The sequence below is a fragment of the Pezoporus flaviventris genome, unplaced genomic scaffold, assembly GCF_033815535.1.
Source record: "Pezoporus flaviventris isolate CSIRO_AGI_PZ_B2104156 unplaced genomic scaffold, CSIRO_AGI_Pfla_v1 ptg000093l, whole genome shotgun sequence".
NCBI lineage: Eukaryota > Metazoa > Chordata > Aves > Psittaciformes > Psittacidae > Pezoporus > Pezoporus flaviventris.
Window position 1 is genome coordinate 1,085,091 of NW_026892641.1, and position 18,247 is coordinate 1,103,337.

Consider the following 18,247-nt stretch of genomic DNA (forward strand, 5'->3'; position numbering starts at 1 on the left):
ACACTCTGAGCTCAGGCTGAAAATCCCCAATCATCTAAGGTAAGCTTTGTCCCAGCATCAAGAGGCATCCGTAGCTGCCTGGCTGAGCCTGGCCCTGATTGGCGCTGCAGAGTGACTTCACGCCGCCCCATTCATCACCCACAGCTTCTCCCTCCCGGTCCTGCAGGCTCCTCCTGGCCTACTTTACTCCAGTAAATCAGTCTGGAGCCTATTGGGCAGCCCAGGAACCGCTGTACGCAGCTCCTGCCCTGGCAAACCAGACAGACATGAGCAATCCTGGCTGGGAGGGAGGCAGAGCAAACACTGCAGAGCTCAGTCAAATTAAGAGCCTCTGAGGGCTGGAAACATCACTGCTTGAAAGTGCTTATTCATACAACACCGTGCTCAGGCACACGGCAGGCACCGCAGCACAGCGCACAAAGACCGGAGGCGCTGGCAAACCCTTTACAACGCACGGTTCGCACATTGAAGGACAGCTAATGCACCTCTGCAGAACCGCGGTGCTACTATTCCCTTGTGCAATGCGTACACATCACCCCCATAGAACAGATCCACTGGGGTTTACTAACCTGTTTTGCAGCCCGGCTGTTAGTATGCAAAGGAATATCTACATAAACCATCTTATCACCATCATGCTGATGTGCGGTGTAAACAGTAAAGATGGGCCATCGCTCAACGGACAACAGTACTTAGCACTCAAATCGCCTCTGAAAAGGACCATCAGTATAGAATACACACAGCAACACTCCTGCCAAGCCCTGTCTGGCATAGAGGAAATGTGTGTTTCTGGCGTTTATTTCTGCTGTATTTCATGCAGTTACCTGCTTATACAAATCAAGGCTGGCAAACCTCATCTTTTCACTCGGCATATTCATATTATACCAAGCGCATGCTTGTCAGGGATATAAAGCCCCCCTTATGAACACGTCTTTCAAACTCCACTCCAAGCATTGCTGTGGATGTAATGTAGCTTCAACATACCCAATCCAATGCCACATAGGAAAATTATGACCACACCACCTGAGCTACACTCAGTAGGATGAGTATCGCCATCCCTGCTGTGTGCTAGGACCTGTGCCACAAGTGCACACACTGTGGATAATCTACTCCCTAACCCCTCTTTTATAGAGCTGCTGAAGACCCATAGCAGCAGGGACTGCTGTTTAAGCTCCCTTGAGTCTGTAATTGCCCCCCAAAAATATCTTACAAAGAGGAAAACATGGTTTGTGTTAGAAGCGTTACCTGAATGTGTAGGACCCCTTCAAACAGTCACACAGACGCAACTCTCAGCCATTAGGGCATCCTCTGTACAGATACATCGTTGTGGCTTCACACTGAGTAGAGCAGACTCGCCTCAGATTCCTGGTTTTACTTACTCAAGTACCCACATAGTGCAAACAAGAGGCTTACAAGGCTCAGACAGATTAGTTCACCAGGAAATGTGCATGACCTGCAGGCACAGAATTCAACACTGCGTGTGCAGCACCACTTCAGCTAGTTTGATTGTCTTATGGCAAGAAAGAAAGGCCTACAGGAGTTGGGGGAGCAGTAAAAAACCCCTTGTTCGGCATGTATGCCTCAGAGAGGCACAAAACCCGTTAGTAACAGAGCTAGTGGGAGGGAAAACTAGAAGCAAGTTATGAAACATTATCAGGAGAGAAGGAATAGCTTCAAAGAATGCCAGAAACTAAGGCAGATGTAGTTATGCACCTTAGTGTATGGGCCAGATAGTTAAACTCCTGAACCCTTCCCAACGTCAGCATTCTGCAGGCTCTGCTCTCAGAGGAGGCCACATGCAATCACAGCCCCGGTGAGTTAGGGCACACCTCCATTCCCACAGGGAAAAATAAATCTCGGAAGGGACCCTCTCTTTGCTGCAGCAATTAGGAAGTCACATGAGACTGGTTTTCCAGAGGGAAAATACGCACTTCATGCTCTCAGCATCATGGGAGCTGTAGTCACACTGTACACAGAACAGAGTGCCTGTGAGCCATCTCTGAGCTATGTGAATACAGTGTTTGTCATGGCATGCGAGTTAGAAGTTAAGGTCTTGGAAGGGAGAGCAAGGTAGAACGGCATCACTGCAGGAAAGCAGTACTTTCAGCTGTCCTGGAAGAAGGGAATTGAGAGAAGCTCCCCTCCATCAAAAGGTGAAGAAAACCACTTCCCTATAGAGACTCTGGAGAAGGAATACTGTCATGTAAGGAGAGAGTCAGTATCAATAGGGTGGAGAAACAGGGATGATTCAGACTGCTGCTGCTGCTTCTGTTTTTGAGCAATATTATAACAAAAGAGGGCTGCTGCTTTCACGCAGTCTTTTGGCTCTTTTTTAACTCATTGTCTCACATGTTTGAGCTCTTAACCTTCCATTTGCTTGAGATGGTGAAATAACCTCTGCCACCCACAAAAGACTCATTCACTCTGAAAAGGGGTAGGGAAACAACAGAAAGCTTCATGATTCATGGCATGGTTCAGAGAAGTGACTCTGGTTTGAATGCATCACAAAATGAAAAGCCATCTTCTAACTTCTACCTTCCTTTGCGAAGAACTTGCAGCCACCAGTGAAAAGGCAATGAGATTTCATCACTTGCACAGAAATATCTCCTGATCATCTCCCACCCCATTTAGATCAAGATACTCCGAAATACCATGAAGTAGCAGGTCACATCGCACCATAGCCTCATACCTTAACAGAGCAAGATTTTCACTGAGGATAATGCTGAGCATCTGATCTCTCAAAATCAAAGTGAAGTGCCTAACAGCCAAGACCCTTTGGATCCTCATAACTTAGAAGTCTTTCAAATACATTCAGCTAAACCTTTACATGGAGTCCAACAGCCTTCAGTCTTCAGGCTGGCACTGCCTAAGGGATAACCCATAGAGATACACAGGTAGCACACCAGAGAAACAAAGCCTTCTGCACTCATCTGGACCCATGGGTGTCTAAATGCAGTCTCCAAACATATGTTTCAGATAAATGGGTGAAAACCCGATAGCGAGAACATAAACCACAAAATATTGGCTTCAGGAATACACATCCTAGAGGAATGACTGCAAATTCATATGGAAGAAAAAGGTCCCACATTCCTAAAACATGAGATAGAAGAAAGTAGCTAAAGCTGGGGCTCAAGACCCAGGTCCTAAACACAAGCTTCCAGTTTGCAGAGAGCTGTTTCAGATGAGCAGTGAAAGCCTCCCACAGTCACTACCTTTTGCATGTTTGAGGGTTCTTCCAGCAGCAGTGGCACTAGCAACAGGGTAGAACAAAGGGCAGCAGGCTGCAAAGAGGAATACAGTACAGAAGATGCCCCATAGGCACAAAGCAACAGCCTGCTCGAGCTCACATGAGGAAGTGAGCACTTACATGTCTAAGCCTGAAGCAAAGATTCTTTCCCGGAGAAATAACGCAGACTTACAATGCTGGAAACTTTATAGCTAGACCCATAGCCCTCAGGCAAACCCATATTACATGTGGCCTGCCATTTAAATAAGAGGCAGTGGTTTGGGAGGGTGGGAGCACATGGAGCATAGGGATAGAGTACTTAAGAGGGGAAACAAGCAGCAGAGAAGGCTGAAGGAAAAAGATTAGGTCAGACTTGCAATAGAACAGGAAAATAAAGCAGAGGCACTCAAGGACAGACCTTGGCTTGTACCATTGCAGTGCCTGACCTTGTTACGCTGCATGGCACGGTGGGGACACGCATGCTGCCATCTTATCACCGAAACGCACAACAGATACACGCTGCAAAGGCCAGGAAAGTAAAGGATGGGAAGACAAAGAAGGAAGGAGGGGAAGGAAAGGAAGAAACACAGAGGTCAGTGAGCACTCACACGGTTACAGTCATCTGCAGAAATGGGGAAGTCTGTCCAAGTGCCAACGTGTTCCTCAGCAACGTGAGGAAGCTTCACTCCAGCAGCAAGGGAGCAGGACAATGTTGGGTGGAATCCCAGCCTCTTTACGTACACACAGTAGTTTTGGGGAGAAAGCAGCCCAAAGCAGTGACCTCAGAATCCACTGTGGAAAATCATGATGCCACCACTGGCACAGCTCTTACTGATATTACTGGAGTCACTGCAGTTTGGCCCCAGAGAGGAGCAGTGACTAGGCTGATGAGAAGGCAGATCTATGGAGAGATCTCCAAAGAGCTTGATCTGCGCAAGAGGCACTGGTCTCCTTTCTATGCTCTCAGATTTCTTCCATCTCAGGCAATTCAATTTTAAAGGCACAGCTGCTTTTAAGTCCCTGCCAGATAATGCTGCTGCTATGGGATGAGATGCAAAAACCCAAGAAAATTAAGACTTCTCTATTGAAACAAAAAGAATTTGAGGCTGTTCTTTACCAGAGTGAAATTCTCAAGGCAAGAATTAACCAAGTACTATTGCTCTTGAACTAGGCTGTCCATTACAGGTGGAAGTTAACACAGCTTTTGTCCTGAAATGGGGAGGAAAACTGGCTTGAGCATCAGCACCACCACCAGTCTTCTTCTTTGTGGAAAGGAGGGGTGTTCGGATAGAGTCCATAGAAGGGTGCTCTAAGCCCAGCTGACCCATTGCAAGGAACTCATTCTGCTCCATGCTCTTTGTGCCAGGACTCTCTGATCCACTGGTGCACGGAGCAGCCTGAGCAGCTCGGTCTGAGCTATCAGGTCACCACAAGAGACCCTGTACACACTGCTCAATGATTAATGTGCCCCTTGCTTCTCCCACCAACAAACCAGCACTAACACCTTCCCAGGGCCACATGGCTGAGCTCCTCTTCCTGTGTCCAATGCTCCACTAAAAGGAGTTAGACTTTCAGGATGGAGAGGAGATCTGCAAGAAGCAGCAGGTAAAATACAGAGTTTCAGGCATCTCTTTGTAACGTAACATTTAACTTCCTCGTACGTCAAGCAGCTATTCTTCGTGCACTGCATTTCCAAACAGCATCTTATTTCCTATGGCCATGGAACGCAGCAAGACTTAAGTATGTACTTACCATCACCACATAATTCTCCTCCTCCCTGCCCCATGTTGTTTCTCCTTCTTTATTTTGTGCTACAACTCATTTTGAGTGCTTGGTATTTCCTCATTTAGACAGGCAACTATGAAGTGTAAAGATGCACATATTTTCCAGGGTAAGGATTGCAATCGCTTGCGTGCACCAAAAAATATATAGCACTAAAAGCATGGAAGAGGCATGATAAAATGTTTATGTGCTGACTGTGAAGTTAAGGAAAAGCTGATTTGTTCAGGGACTTGCATCAAGAGCAATCCGAACAATGGATAGCAGCTACCTCCAACGAGGCTCTGAGGATGTTTCACCACACAAATCCAGAGCAACTTGAATGCCCAGGTCAGACAAATGGCCTTAGATTTTGGGGGAACTTTTCCCTATAGAAAAGCAATGAGAAATATCTTGCAGCTGGGTTTCAGAAAGAGCTGATGACTGCACTGTAAATGAGGGCCTGGAAAGGTCTCTGTAAGGGCAGAAGCACATGGATTCAAGCTGAAAACCAAAGCTGTTCCCAGGTCCCCTTCCACCACCCATACAACCTGCCATGGTCTCGGGGAAGCTGAGGCAGCAGCATGGGTCAACAGCCCTTTGTCCTCCAGCTGCAGTCTGAAGCTTCAGCAGAACCATCTGTGCTTTCAGCTTCCCTAAGCAATTGGCTAGAAAGCCAGGCCTGTGAACAGTGATGCCAGCTCTGATTTAGATACTGTGGTCCCAGATTCCTAAGAATTGAAGTGGGAGAACTAAAAAAAATGCTGTAAAACATAAGCCTTCAGTTTCTGCCCTTCAACATATGCCAGTGCTGTCAATTTATTGGCTCAACAAGTGGGTTTTAACTTGCTTATCTCTGCCATGCAATGGATCCTAGGCAAAATTATTTCAGTAACACACAAACTAGATTTGCAGCTATTCTATCTTAGGGGGGGAAAGAGGAAGAGACCTAGTTAAAGACTGAGAAAGTAACACAGAACTCAAGGGATATTTTGAGATGTACTTTTTTGGTGTTTGCCCACCTGTTTCCCCAAATATCCCCTTCCCATCACAAGGAAAAGAGGGTAGAAAAAGGAGACCTGAAAAGCCATGCACCGTCCCATCACATTTTAATACCACCTTTGTTTCACTGCACGGCATCAATCTGTCACACTGCATCAGATGGAAGCAAGGAACAATGTACTTGGAGCGCTTTTCATTGCGGCGGGAGCACCAGGCTCAGTCACGACATGACTGACAGGTACCTCTTGGATTCTGATGATATCTCAAGTGAAAATGTTCCCAGCATGAAGCAAGGTGGGTTTCTGTGACAGGGAGACAAAGAGGTATTGCCTACACTGTGTTCTTTTTGAGGAAACCCTGCAGTGATTTCTAGCACTCATAGCAACGGAGCGATGCTATCAAGAAGAAGAGAGATCACCCGTACAGCTAAAACTCCCATACCCTTCACATTTAGGCATATGCAATGCAATAAGGACAGTTGCAGCCCCTAGACGCGTCCCAGGCTATATCCCAGCTTAAAAAGGCATCCCCATCAAAAGGGATGGGTTTTACAACTTGGGAAACTCCTGCCTAGATACTTGAAGCTTGCAATATAGGTACCTGTCACATTGCATAAGCCTGGCCACATGCTAAAAGAAATAAGCATCAGGCTCCCTAAAAGACCCCTCTGCATCCTTGAAACTCCCTAGCTCTGTGAGGCTGAAATCAGTTATGTTCTCCGAGACTAACATTATAGCAGAAGCCCACAGTGGCCTTGTCTGTCTTTATTGGTCTTGCTTTTTATTTAGTCAACAACTGGATGTTCTCTGCCACTTTTCCATATGCTTCAAGAGAGCTACCAGTGCTCCACAGAGCTGGTGGGGTGGCCATTAACTGAAGGGCAGTTACACAACTGAAACCTCTGCACTTGGAAGCAGGAAGGAAGTGTAAGGACTCTGCCCAGTGTCTCAGATAAGGGAAAAGTGGGACATTAAGACGCCTCTTCACCTCCTCCTCATGTTCCTGAGCATCACGAGCTAGTGATGCACCCCTGTGAGGTCAGACCTCCTCTGCATTCAGTGATATGCAAGGCAAATCACGGTTTCTCTGATCTTAACTGACACTAGTCCAATAGAGACGGTGTCCCCACTGTGACAGTGTCGGTCTGTGGACTGACTGATCACTGTCTACTGCTCTGGACAGTGATCCATTCTATTTTACTTTTCAGGACACCAATGAAGCTGTCTCATGAGTGGCAATCAGGTAACACCCAGAGGTATGATATTGGACTACATTACTATAGATAACACAAAATTACCCTGTTACCAAGTTTGCTCTGAACTCTTCAGAAGTTCCACGCTCTGATGCACTGAGCAACAGCTACCACCAGGTACAGGAAAAGAACAAGGAAGACAATCCTGCAAGGTCTCCTCTTTGTCTCTGGCCCCAGTAAGGCCAGAGGAGATGCATTTGTCCTCCCATACCCCTCACAGTCATGGAGAGGGGAACAAGAGGGACTATCCCCCTTGCTTCAAATCAAAGGGCTGTCCTTTTATCTTAAGGAGACTGAATTGAGAACAGAGGAGATCACAGGTACAGTACAACTTTGATGAATCAAACCCAATACAGCCTTACCTCCACTGACAGCAGAACACAGGCATACTCTGCAATTAGCAGCCCATCTTCAAAAGAAAAAACAATGTTGGCATATGAAAAATAGAGAGCAGGTGATGCTTCCATTCACTGCAACTCTGCTGACAGTAGCCTATCTAGGAATCCAGATGGAAGAGGACTGATCTTAAGCTGTTCTTCCCTACAGAAAAGGGTCAATGTTGGGGGCTTAGGGAGCAGCACCAACCAGAAGGTGAAAGAGGAAAAAGGATACTAGCTCTGAACCTAAATATTAACCACCTTTCCTGCGTGACAAAGGAGACTTGTGCCATTCTGATGTAGCTTTCTATTTAACATTACGTCAAACTGACTCAGTTTGGAGATAGATGCAAACCCAAACTCACCCCAAAGTTATTGCAAGGCCATCAGGGTTCTGATGTGGGGCCCTCTGAGAGCTCATTTGCCTCCAAGTCATCTCCACAACAAGGTCTTTAGCACCACATTTGAAAACCTCCCTAAAGATGATGCATCAGGCATCCATCCATGATAGATAAAAGCTACTCAGAGATTTGACTAGTACTAGGACCATTACTAACAAGGACTCAAAATGCACTCATCCCTTACAATGAGCATTGTTGGAAGAGAAGTCCCCATATTTCACATTTAACAGTAGGAAGCAGCAGCTGGCTTTTACTTCACCACCACCTTTACAACAGCATCCATTCCCTTTTAGCCCCATAAGGGTTTCTCCTTAATACTGCAGAAGGCCCACACCACGCTGCATGGTTTGTCCCTGGCAGAAACATCACATCCAGACACACAAACCAGGGTCCCTTGGTTAACCCCTGCCCTCCCCGGTCGAGAGCAGACCAAGCACGCACAGCCACGCTTTGCTCCCAGTTCTCACCTATCTTCAGCTGCTCCAAGCAATGGAAAAAAACCTTCTGCTCTCCGTGAAGCTGCAGAGGTAGCAAATCTCTGCTGTGCCTCCACTTGCAGGCAAGCAGGGGCACAGCGTGTTAGCACCTCTATCAAGGGGAAAGGGACACAGGCTAGGAAGATGCAGCATAAGCAAGCCCCTGGGTACGTAAATAAGACACAGACTTCACCCTGACCTCTTACACACACCCCAAGGATGTCATTTTGGCACACGTTCCAAGTGTGACCTCGGAATCCAGGCAGCCAACTATTTCTTAGTCTCTCTGTCTTCAGCTGTTCCCTAATCTCCTTGCAAGCAACTTCTGTGAATTCTGAGCCATTAAGAAACCCTCTTTAGCTTATGCAAAGGAAAATCAAGCCCTGCAGCCCTGGAACTAACAGAATAAGGTGCTGCACAGGTTAAGGGGGTAGTTAAGCTGCAGCCAAGATGTAGGACTTATCGAACTCTGACTTATAACTGCTCTTCCTTCCTTCCTCCCATTTGATAGGGTCTCTGATTCAAATATTACAAATTACATTTAATTGTTAATGTAATTTTTTATATGATCTCTTGTAAACTGCCACTCACTTCTCTCCATTTCCCCAATAGCCTATTGCTTTCCATCCTTGTACTTCTCATGCTCCCCTCTCTTCAACAGTTTCTCCCCTCCTTAGGCTGAATCTAAGAGTCTAAGGACTCTGATTCAGCAGCTTCACATTTACTCTTAACCGAAACATATTGTGCATCCTAAAACTGATGGGTGCCTCGTGTCATGACAAAGAACAAGTCCTTGGACCAAGCAGAAACAGGCTCATGAACTTGGACTTCATCTAGCTGAAAGCTCAAGGTAATTCATGCACATAACCTTGTCTCGTTACAGGGATTACAGAGTCTGTTGCATGCAGACATCTCACCCAAGTCCCCATCCCAACTTTACCCACCCTAGCAGCTGTAAATTGAGCTGCTATTGTGAGCACAATTGTGTGGACACTCAGTAACTCAGCTCTGCCTCTCTCTGTACTTGCTGTTTCAGCATGGGAGCAGCTCAAATTAACTTCACCCCCTCTTGTATTCCTGTGAGGTAAAAAAGGAATTCTCCTTATTTCATAAACAGCGACATGAAATGACTCAAACTCACCCAAGCAATCAAAGAGCCAGGGACTGAGCCCTAAGTTCATACAAAACCTGGCTCTTTCTTTCCAGCCTGTCCAACTAACTTCTCCCTTTACGGTTCTAAAATACCACCCATAAAGCTCGCAGTTAGAGCTGTACAGACTCCCCTTCAGCATAAACCAGCCACAATAGATAGACACAAGACAACTTACATGACTTTGGGGAAGGAAAGCTTTTTCCTCAGAGAAGATGCACACAGATGGCAGACCTGCTTCACTGTGCTGCAGGATGCCTTTTCAGGGGATGGGTTCTGGACCATGGCAGGACTTCACAATGCACAAGCCAACAGCAGCACTTGCTCTCAAGAGGAAGACTTGCACTGAATTCATCAGCAGGACAGAAGTCTCAGTATTCCCTGAGAAGACCTGAGGGTCGGAGCATGGTCCTTGGAAATCCATCACAGGGGAGTTAACTGCTAGCAGCACTCCTGGGTACGACTTTTATGGTAAGAAAAGACATGTCGTTGAGATCTTGCCTATGCCTAGTTCATATTCAGCCATTCTCAGCTATGTATTCCTCTCTTTTACCCCAGAATCAACTTTGCATCCCTTTACTTTTGGCTGTGGTAGCTTCTTTCAGCACTTTCCCAGCTGTACTGAGGTTGATGCAGATCCTCCCTGCTCTGATCCTTGAAGTGCAGCACTGGCTCCTTCTGCCTGTGATAGCAGAGGCAGCGTGCCAAGAAAAGGTGCACCTTTCAGTATATACCGCATGGTTTCTTATTCTCCCCTCTTCTGCCCAGCTTTTGTCACAACTTAAGGACTGCTGAAAGCCTGGGTGGTTGTGGTTAAATACATTAGCAAAGGAGGAAAACAACCAAGGCAGCAAAGGCACTTTACTAGTCCCTGTATGGATCATTTTAGGATCAGTATCCTCCATGAAAACAAACTTAGTTGTAATTAAATCTAGGCAGCAGGAATGCTGCAGGTCCCCAGTAAGCGAGGTCAGCAGCCTCAACATCACCCTGGCTCTGCATAAATAGAGCTGATTGTGCCGCACCTAAAACATGTCCCTTCCGGCCAGGAAGATATTCTTAGCACCAGTTCAAAGGCTTTAAAGTGCAGGCTTCCAATTCAAAATTCCCTTCTTGTTATGCTCCATCTGAGTATTAACAAGGCCTAACCCTGTTTAATCATGAAATCCAGGATCAAATGGTATAACAGCATGCATTACACAAAGAAAGGCCAGGTATGACAACCTAAGCACCCATCTGATTTGCTGTCACATTCTGGTTGCAAACACCACTCACTGCTCTGTTGTACCAGGCTCCACAGCATCTGAGATTGGTAACTGGAGTGAAACATATGGAGGAAAGGTTAGCTACAGCCACCAAGTGCTAATTCTGAGCCAAACCCTGTTGGGATATTAACTAGCTCTTCAGGGTCAGGATGTTCTCTCAAGTGAGTCAATTCCTCAGATGCCTACTCAGTTCTTATTCAATCCATTGGCCTTTGATACCAGAGCAGGGTATAGGAGGTTGGTAACCATCTGACTTACTACACAGTAAGAAAGAACTCTGACCTTGGCGACAGCTTATGTGGAATCACTGAGTAACAGACCTGAAACAACACTCTTGCGAGGGACCATGCCCGGATGCAAGCCGGCAGAATGGAAAATGCCATATTCAGATGCCTCGTGTAACCCACTGTGCGGCAGCACAAAGGAATCAGTTCCTAAATCCCAGCATATGCCCTTCTGTGGGCAGTCCCAAGTCAAATGAAATGAAGCATAATTCCACTGTGCAATGCAGTAACAAAATAATGGGAATTTCAGAAACCAAAGTCCAGTGTAACGCTGGACCCAAGAACATCAGTAGGGAAATAGGCCTGGTAGTAGCTTAGGGCTCATAGTTCACACACAGCAGAAGAAAATGAAGCAGATTGAGGCTCAAAAGATGAACTACACCATAGAGCTAAACTCAATCATCTGGCTGCAAGCAAAGCAACAACAGTAAGGCATGCACCAAAATAGGCATTTGGTTTTCAACAGCTTTTGTGCCAATGCTGCAGTTTGAAGTAGTCATTTATCAACCCAAAGTACAAGGAACTTGAGTTTCTTCTAGAACTTCACAGCAGTTCTCACCCAGCCGAGTTCTAGATACCTCGCACTGTCACAGCACATCAGAAGTGAAATACAAAGCCAGTCTTAATACTGCCTTTGCTGAGGACAAGAACCACATACAAAGATTCACCTGGCCATTTTTAAGGATCAGAGCTGCTAAGCATCAATACACATCTACAGTTCTAAGGAACAGGTCTCAAGAGAAAAAGCAGGTTACTGGAGGAGCTGGATGCATTTGTCCCACAAGTTCTACTACATATGTTTAGACATTGATAAGATCAATGTAAATCACATTTTTTATTGAACACCTGAGAAATACAGGGACAATAAGGAGTTCAACCAGCCCAGCCCATGTAATCTCACCGAGCGGTTCCAGGCTTTCCCCCCCATTCAGTCACAGTCTTACCTGTCGTCACGCATATAAGGGCTCAAGAACCGGGACGAGTCATCATCGTGGCTGCTTTGCTGGCTGCTCTGCTGACTGCTGCAATACAAGGGGGAAAACAGAAGCAATTAGATTTGAAACACTCCGGTTGCAATACAGAACAAGAAAAGGTTTGTACTTCATATCTGGGGGTGCAAAGAAAAAGTAAGTTCATATCTGACTGACAACAGGCATGAGTGGTTTGAAGCCTCTTAACCTTGCTTAGTGACACCTTCCTCAAAGCTTTCTACAACACAGAAGTGACCATGCCCATTGCCTATACACTGTTTCACCCTGCCATCCCTGTCTATTACAGCTTTACATTCAAATACCGCACTGCTGCATCCCCTCTTCTAGGCAGTGGCACAAAAACGTGCTTAAAACAAACTTGCCAAGGATGAGCAGCCGTTTATTCTGGTGGAGAGTTGCGGGCAGAGCCCACAAGATGTCACTCTCCACCCTTAAATAGGTGTTTTGGGGAGGTGTTTTTAATCCCTTCATTTCTATGGATGTTAGCCTTATTCCCTCCTAGCAGCTTCCACCTGCTCCTAGGACTCATCAGGGTTCCTGCTGCTCATTTCTACAGCTTCATTTCGTTGCAAGAGCTTCCCTTCTGAGCAGTAGATAGATCTGATTCTGCCTTCAGGTAACAGACTGCAGCACAAAGAGCAGATGTGCCCAGAGCTAGCTTCGATTTGATTTCTCTCAGTACCACTGGCTATAGAGTCATGGCAACACAGCACAAACTGCACAGTCCCACCTAGGACACTGTGCACACATCCCTGAGCACACAGGTTGTGCTAAAAAGGCTGTGGTTCCACTGTTGGAAAGACCTGGACTGTTCAAATAAAACTAGCTCAAGGTATGCGTACGCATGCTTGCAATCACAGCTTCCACTGCGCTGTACACTGATCTACATGTCGCGTTGCCCAACGGCACAGAAATATAAATACAGTCCCCAAAAGCACCAAACTGCATCTTTTCACTCTAAAGAGCAATAATTCTCAGCCAGCAACATGTAATCTTCGACAAAACATAGTACTAAAAGACTGCCTGCTTAGAACATGAGCCAGAAAACTGCACCTTACTCAAGACAGGAAAGAGAACAGGCTGAAGCTCTCAAAAGTAAGTAATGAGGGATCAGTATTTATAAAAATCATTGAAAAAGTGATACGAAAATTAGCCTTTGAAGTTGGACAGAGAAACCCACGAAAACCTCATGTAACATTTACCCCTTTCAGCTATAAAGTCCGTGCACCGCATGGGAGACGGAGGCATGCATCTTGCGTGGGCACATTCACACAACCCCACCGAGCATACTTGGCTTGCTTCCCTCCCCATTGCCCACTGTATAGTTTCAGCATGACAGCCAAGACACGTAAACGTTTTTGCTCCAGCCTCTCAGCAAGGGGACAGATCTAATTTTCTGCTCCTACACCCACATGCTTACTCATGCTTTTCTTCAAGTGTCTCACTGTAGAAAGGATAATCAGAGAATATTGGCTTCGAGCTAGAAACCAACAGCTGGGTAAGAGCAACGTGCCCCCAAAAGCAAAGAAGCATCTTGCCTGTACTTCTGAGCTTAATTACAGCCCAGTGAACTGGTTTGCAAAGAGCACAAAGGGAACCACACTTTCCCCTCCTAATTCAAAGGGATTCTCACCCTTTGGATATGAGAAAGGGACTGTTTCTGTAACTGTTTCTGCATAAAAGAAACCCTCCCACAAGAGTTTGCCATTTCCATTGAGATCAAACAAATACAACAAAACTTACCAAAGGAAAATTCTTGCTATCACAGCCCAACGACAGACAGCACCTTCAGTGCTGGTAATCCCACGTGAAAGTTTACTTATGGACACCTATACAAGATGAACCTTAGACCCTTTCCTGCTCACCCACCCATGAGTAAATTCCTCCTTCAGAAAGTCCTCTAAATGAAGGTTTAAAATTTAAACAAATCCTGTTATTGCAACACCTTGCAAGGCAAGACCTTACCCCTATGAAGACAAGCAATGAAACCAACTCGAACCAGGAGAAATCAGTTTTTACCCACCTATTTGCCACAATCAACATGGGAGCTTTGTGAGCTTTTCACAAAGAAGAGTATTTCAGCATTCTGGATATTAGACAGCAGAGGTGTTTAAATGCCATGAAGTGTAGAGAGCAGCTGAAATGCAGGGTCTATTGTTTTATTATGCTTTACAGTCCTTTTTAAGTCGACCTGCTTTTAAGGCAACAGTGTTCCTTTGAGATAAGTTATTGTTGCTATACTGGAAATAATACCAGATAACAAAGGTATGATTTGTGCTGAACAGTGCTATAGGGGAAGCTTTCAGGTACGCTTATGACAGTTCTGTATCTAAAGAGAAGGCCAAAAGCTGGTTCAAAACCACAGGAAATCAGCAAAACAATCTTATTCTAAAACTCAGCAATGATAAACCTGCATTTGGACAAGGCATAAACTTTTGGGTACACAGGCACAGGTTGCCCCTTTCTCTATTATGATTTCAAAGACACTAAACATCAAGGTTATACCATGTGCTTTTGACTCAATGCAACCATTCAGACTTACTACTATAGACATTAAGAGTTTTAAAGGCAAGGTTAATCTGTTCTTAACAATTAAAGCTCAGGACTCTACCTCCACCACTCTTCCATCTCACTGCTCCCAAACAATTTACCCAAGTAGCCAAAGTCCAGAGGAAACATTTTCCCTACTGACCGAAACAAGTGTTCTCATCACCCCCCACTGTTCAAATCACTTGTGCACTATTTGCAAGACTTCTGCATACTGAAGAACACTAAGAGTCAACTTTACAGTTGAAGGAACCCTATACTCTTTGAGCAAGTTTGCCCTTATAGGTGTATAAAGCAAAAGAGATCCTCAAGATCAAATTCGTATTTGGTGGTGTAATTCTTGTTCTCTCAACAGTATAATCTCAGTTGCCAGTTCATCTTCCCACATCAGAAGACCCATCACCACTGTTGTACCGACTACACTCCTATGAATGCTTGCTCTAATACCTTCCTTTTCCACAAGTTTTAAGTTGTTACAAGTCTTAGTTTTTCTTGACTTCATGACCCAAATACACACACATATACTTAGGTGAATGCTCATGAGACAGTAACACAGAAGAATGAGGTTTTCTAACTCTCACCAGAAGTGAACATGAACAGATCGAAGATACTAAAAACCCTGCAAAACTTGCTTTTGTGTCTTAAATATTTCCCTCTTGCACTTGGTCTTGGGAATCTATGAGCCAAAAGCCAGATTTTGTACTATTCTTATCTGCCTGCCTTTTTAATAAGCCTCATTTTATTCCGAGATCTCAGTCTCTGAATGATAAGGCAGAGTCAAGGGCTCTTATTTTATGCATGAATAGGCTTTTAAAGCTAAACAGGTTTTCTAGTAGAAGGTATTTGTGTGGATTTCACAGTTCAGACACCCAGGTCAGTGTTCACACAGTAGGAGTATTCTGGGACTTCTATAGCCTCCAGATGCGGATGAGAAGTCCACCACACTTTTATATCCTCACGTGTGGTTTATTCAGTGGAGATGTCTTTCAACAGTGATGGATGAATGGGGTGAGCAAACAAAGGGGAAAAAAAAATGGCTGTATCCTGGAAGATAGAATCAGTTAATGAATTTGGAGAATTACCCAAAAATCTGTGGCCTTCAGAAGGCTATTGTTACCCACAGCTATTAGCTACATTGCCAGGGCTGAACCCACATGAATATCTGGTATTCATTTTGCTTCATTAACCCCTGTATTCATAAGGCTTTGGCTTCAGTATTAAGCATTTCCAAAAGGAGAATAATAGACAGTTGACACATTCTTCAATGGCTTTCAGCAGCTGTGGCAACAGTTTTTGGAACTAAAAGCTACTATTATATGAAATACGATACATTAATATTTCCATTAACATGGGTTTGGGAACTAAAAGACATGCAGGTTATAATTAATGGAACACTGAACTTGCATCAAGGTTTCTGTTACAATTTACAAAGCTTTTTGGCTATTTGAGCACTTGGCTCTTTTCATCCTCATAGCTGTAAGCACAAAGGCTTGAATTTACCTGCCTTCAAGTATACCACAAAGTGACCAGGACTTTGGAAGAACTATCACCAGAAGCAGCACGGCAGTCCCAATATCTGGTGCAAGTTATGGTTACTTCCAAGCAGGCAAAGAAATCAAATACATTATGCCTGTTAAATGGTATTTAGTGTCAAAATCGACAGTATTTTAAGCCAAAACTCTTTCAATTAAGTCTAACTGATTCACTATGAAAAGGGAATCTTTTAGACAGCGAATCCCACGATATGCAAACAATTTTCATTTGAAAACTCTCCTGAGAGGTGTTTCTGCCCATCTTTCCTTGGCGACACAAACAGGGTAATAACACTAGATTGAACTTCAAGCCTCAGGTGTGCCAGAAGAAAAAGGTCCCTCAGTGTTTTCCCACAGGAGCTTGTCAAAGACAAAACAACTTTATCTTTCCATTTCACTCTCCTGCTCTGCTCGTCCTTTCCAGAACACATCCCTCCTTGTACTTCTCATGAAGCAGCAGAAATAGACCTCCCGCTCCCAGCTGCCTAACAGCACCTCTTTGTCCTAAGCAAATCAAATTCCTGTCATCAAAAGCACCACGTTACCATGGTTGCATGGATACGTAAATGTCGGTGCCATTACAGATGTCAAGAAACTGTCAGGTGAAGGGGAAGGAGGAAAAGATAAGGGACCCAACTGGAAATCACTGACCTAAGTTCCAAGGGGTAACAGTCTCCCTTAGCATAAAGGGCTGTCCTTTGACAGACCTAAAGCTTTCAGTCTGGATTAAAAGCCAATCACCTCCAGTGGTACAGCTTTCCCACAGGTGCTGCAAGTTCCCACTCTCAACATACAAAGTTCTCAGGGGAAACATACTCTTAACCACTGAAGACAGCAAGCTAACATCAGGCTTTACTAAAAAAGCTAAGGAGAACTCGTGTTCAAAGTGTGGTTGCTGAACGATAGCAAGCCCCATGGGAAGCGGGTACCACATTTCCAAGGATCACAGCATCCTTTGTTTACACAGCCTTGCTCTCCATCCAAGGACTGCCCTTCTTCATAGAAATAGGTGCAAGCACCCTGTTGCTGATCACTTTTCATTGCAGCTGAAATAGGAACCTAAGAGGAAAACTTGTACATAAGCTCATGCAGTGGCTCTGTGGGACAAATGGCAGGCAGAGCCAAAAGGTGAAATTTCAAGTGCCTGGTTTGAACCTTAAAGCATGCATTGCCTGGAACCAAACGTATTGCCAGCATTGCCAAGAACCAAAGGGACACTTCCTACTCCAGAGCTTCATATCTTTTTAATAACTCAGTTTCATTAATGGGGGATTTAAAGCACTGTTTAGTCTAGAACCAGTTGGAAAGCCAGAGTGTGACTCTGTAATAGAGTCACCTTTCCTTGCTGGAAAACACTACAGATGGGCAAGTTTTCTCCTCTCACTGCATTCATTTCACCAATGAAAACACCAGCATCAACCTTCACAGCTGTCAAGGCAAGCCCTTTCATCAACATCCTCTTCAACAATGAACAACAGACATCTCCAGTTTCAAAACACAGTCTGGTGGAAAACAACCGTGGTAATGAACATGATGATTAATTGTTAAATACCATTGACAGGCACAGCATTGTGTAGGGCATCACATTGAGACAGTCCAATGGTAAATATTTGCTGACTAGATAAGACCAATAGCAATGAAGTTCCAGGCTGTAAACCAATCAGTTTTGATACTCTTGTGTCACTGCGCATCCTAAAGCACACAGATACTGAAAGGGAAACCACAAATGACAGCACAAAGGCAGGAAGATTCAGAACTGGTGGAATTCACAGCCACTTGGCACACATTATTGTGGCCAAAAGTCTGCAATCACAGCAACCAGTACACCAGTACTCTTCATCAGAGATATGCATGCAGCAACCTAAAAGATCAGTTCAGCAGAAGCACAAATTAGGTCTCACTTGAACTCGCAGGCTCACAAAGGAACCAAGCTGCTATTAAGCCATCATTCATGCCCTCTGACTTTTTAGATTGGAAGAGATACCACA

The 18,247-nt window shown here is 44.9% G+C and overlaps 1 protein-coding gene across 7 annotated transcripts in view; it reads right to left on the reverse strand.

Annotated features, from left to right (window-relative positions):
* Positions 1 to 18,247, reverse strand: part of GRAMD1B (GRAM domain containing 1B) — a 111,828-nt gene that overhangs the window by 58,005 nt on the left and 35,576 nt on the right. For 6 of the 7 annotated variants that reach the window (XM_061476030.1, XM_061476024.1, XM_061476022.1 and 3 more), the window contains exon 2: positions 12,133 to 12,210. In XM_061476030.1, coding sequence (XP_061332014.1) covers positions 12,133 to 12,146 — 14 coding nt within the window. In that variant the 5' untranslated portion in view covers positions 12,147 to 12,210. Of the gene's footprint in view, positions 1 to 9,817; positions 9,991 to 12,132; positions 12,211 to 18,247 lie in introns of those variants that run through there. The other variant, XM_061476029.1, reaches the window with a different exon arrangement.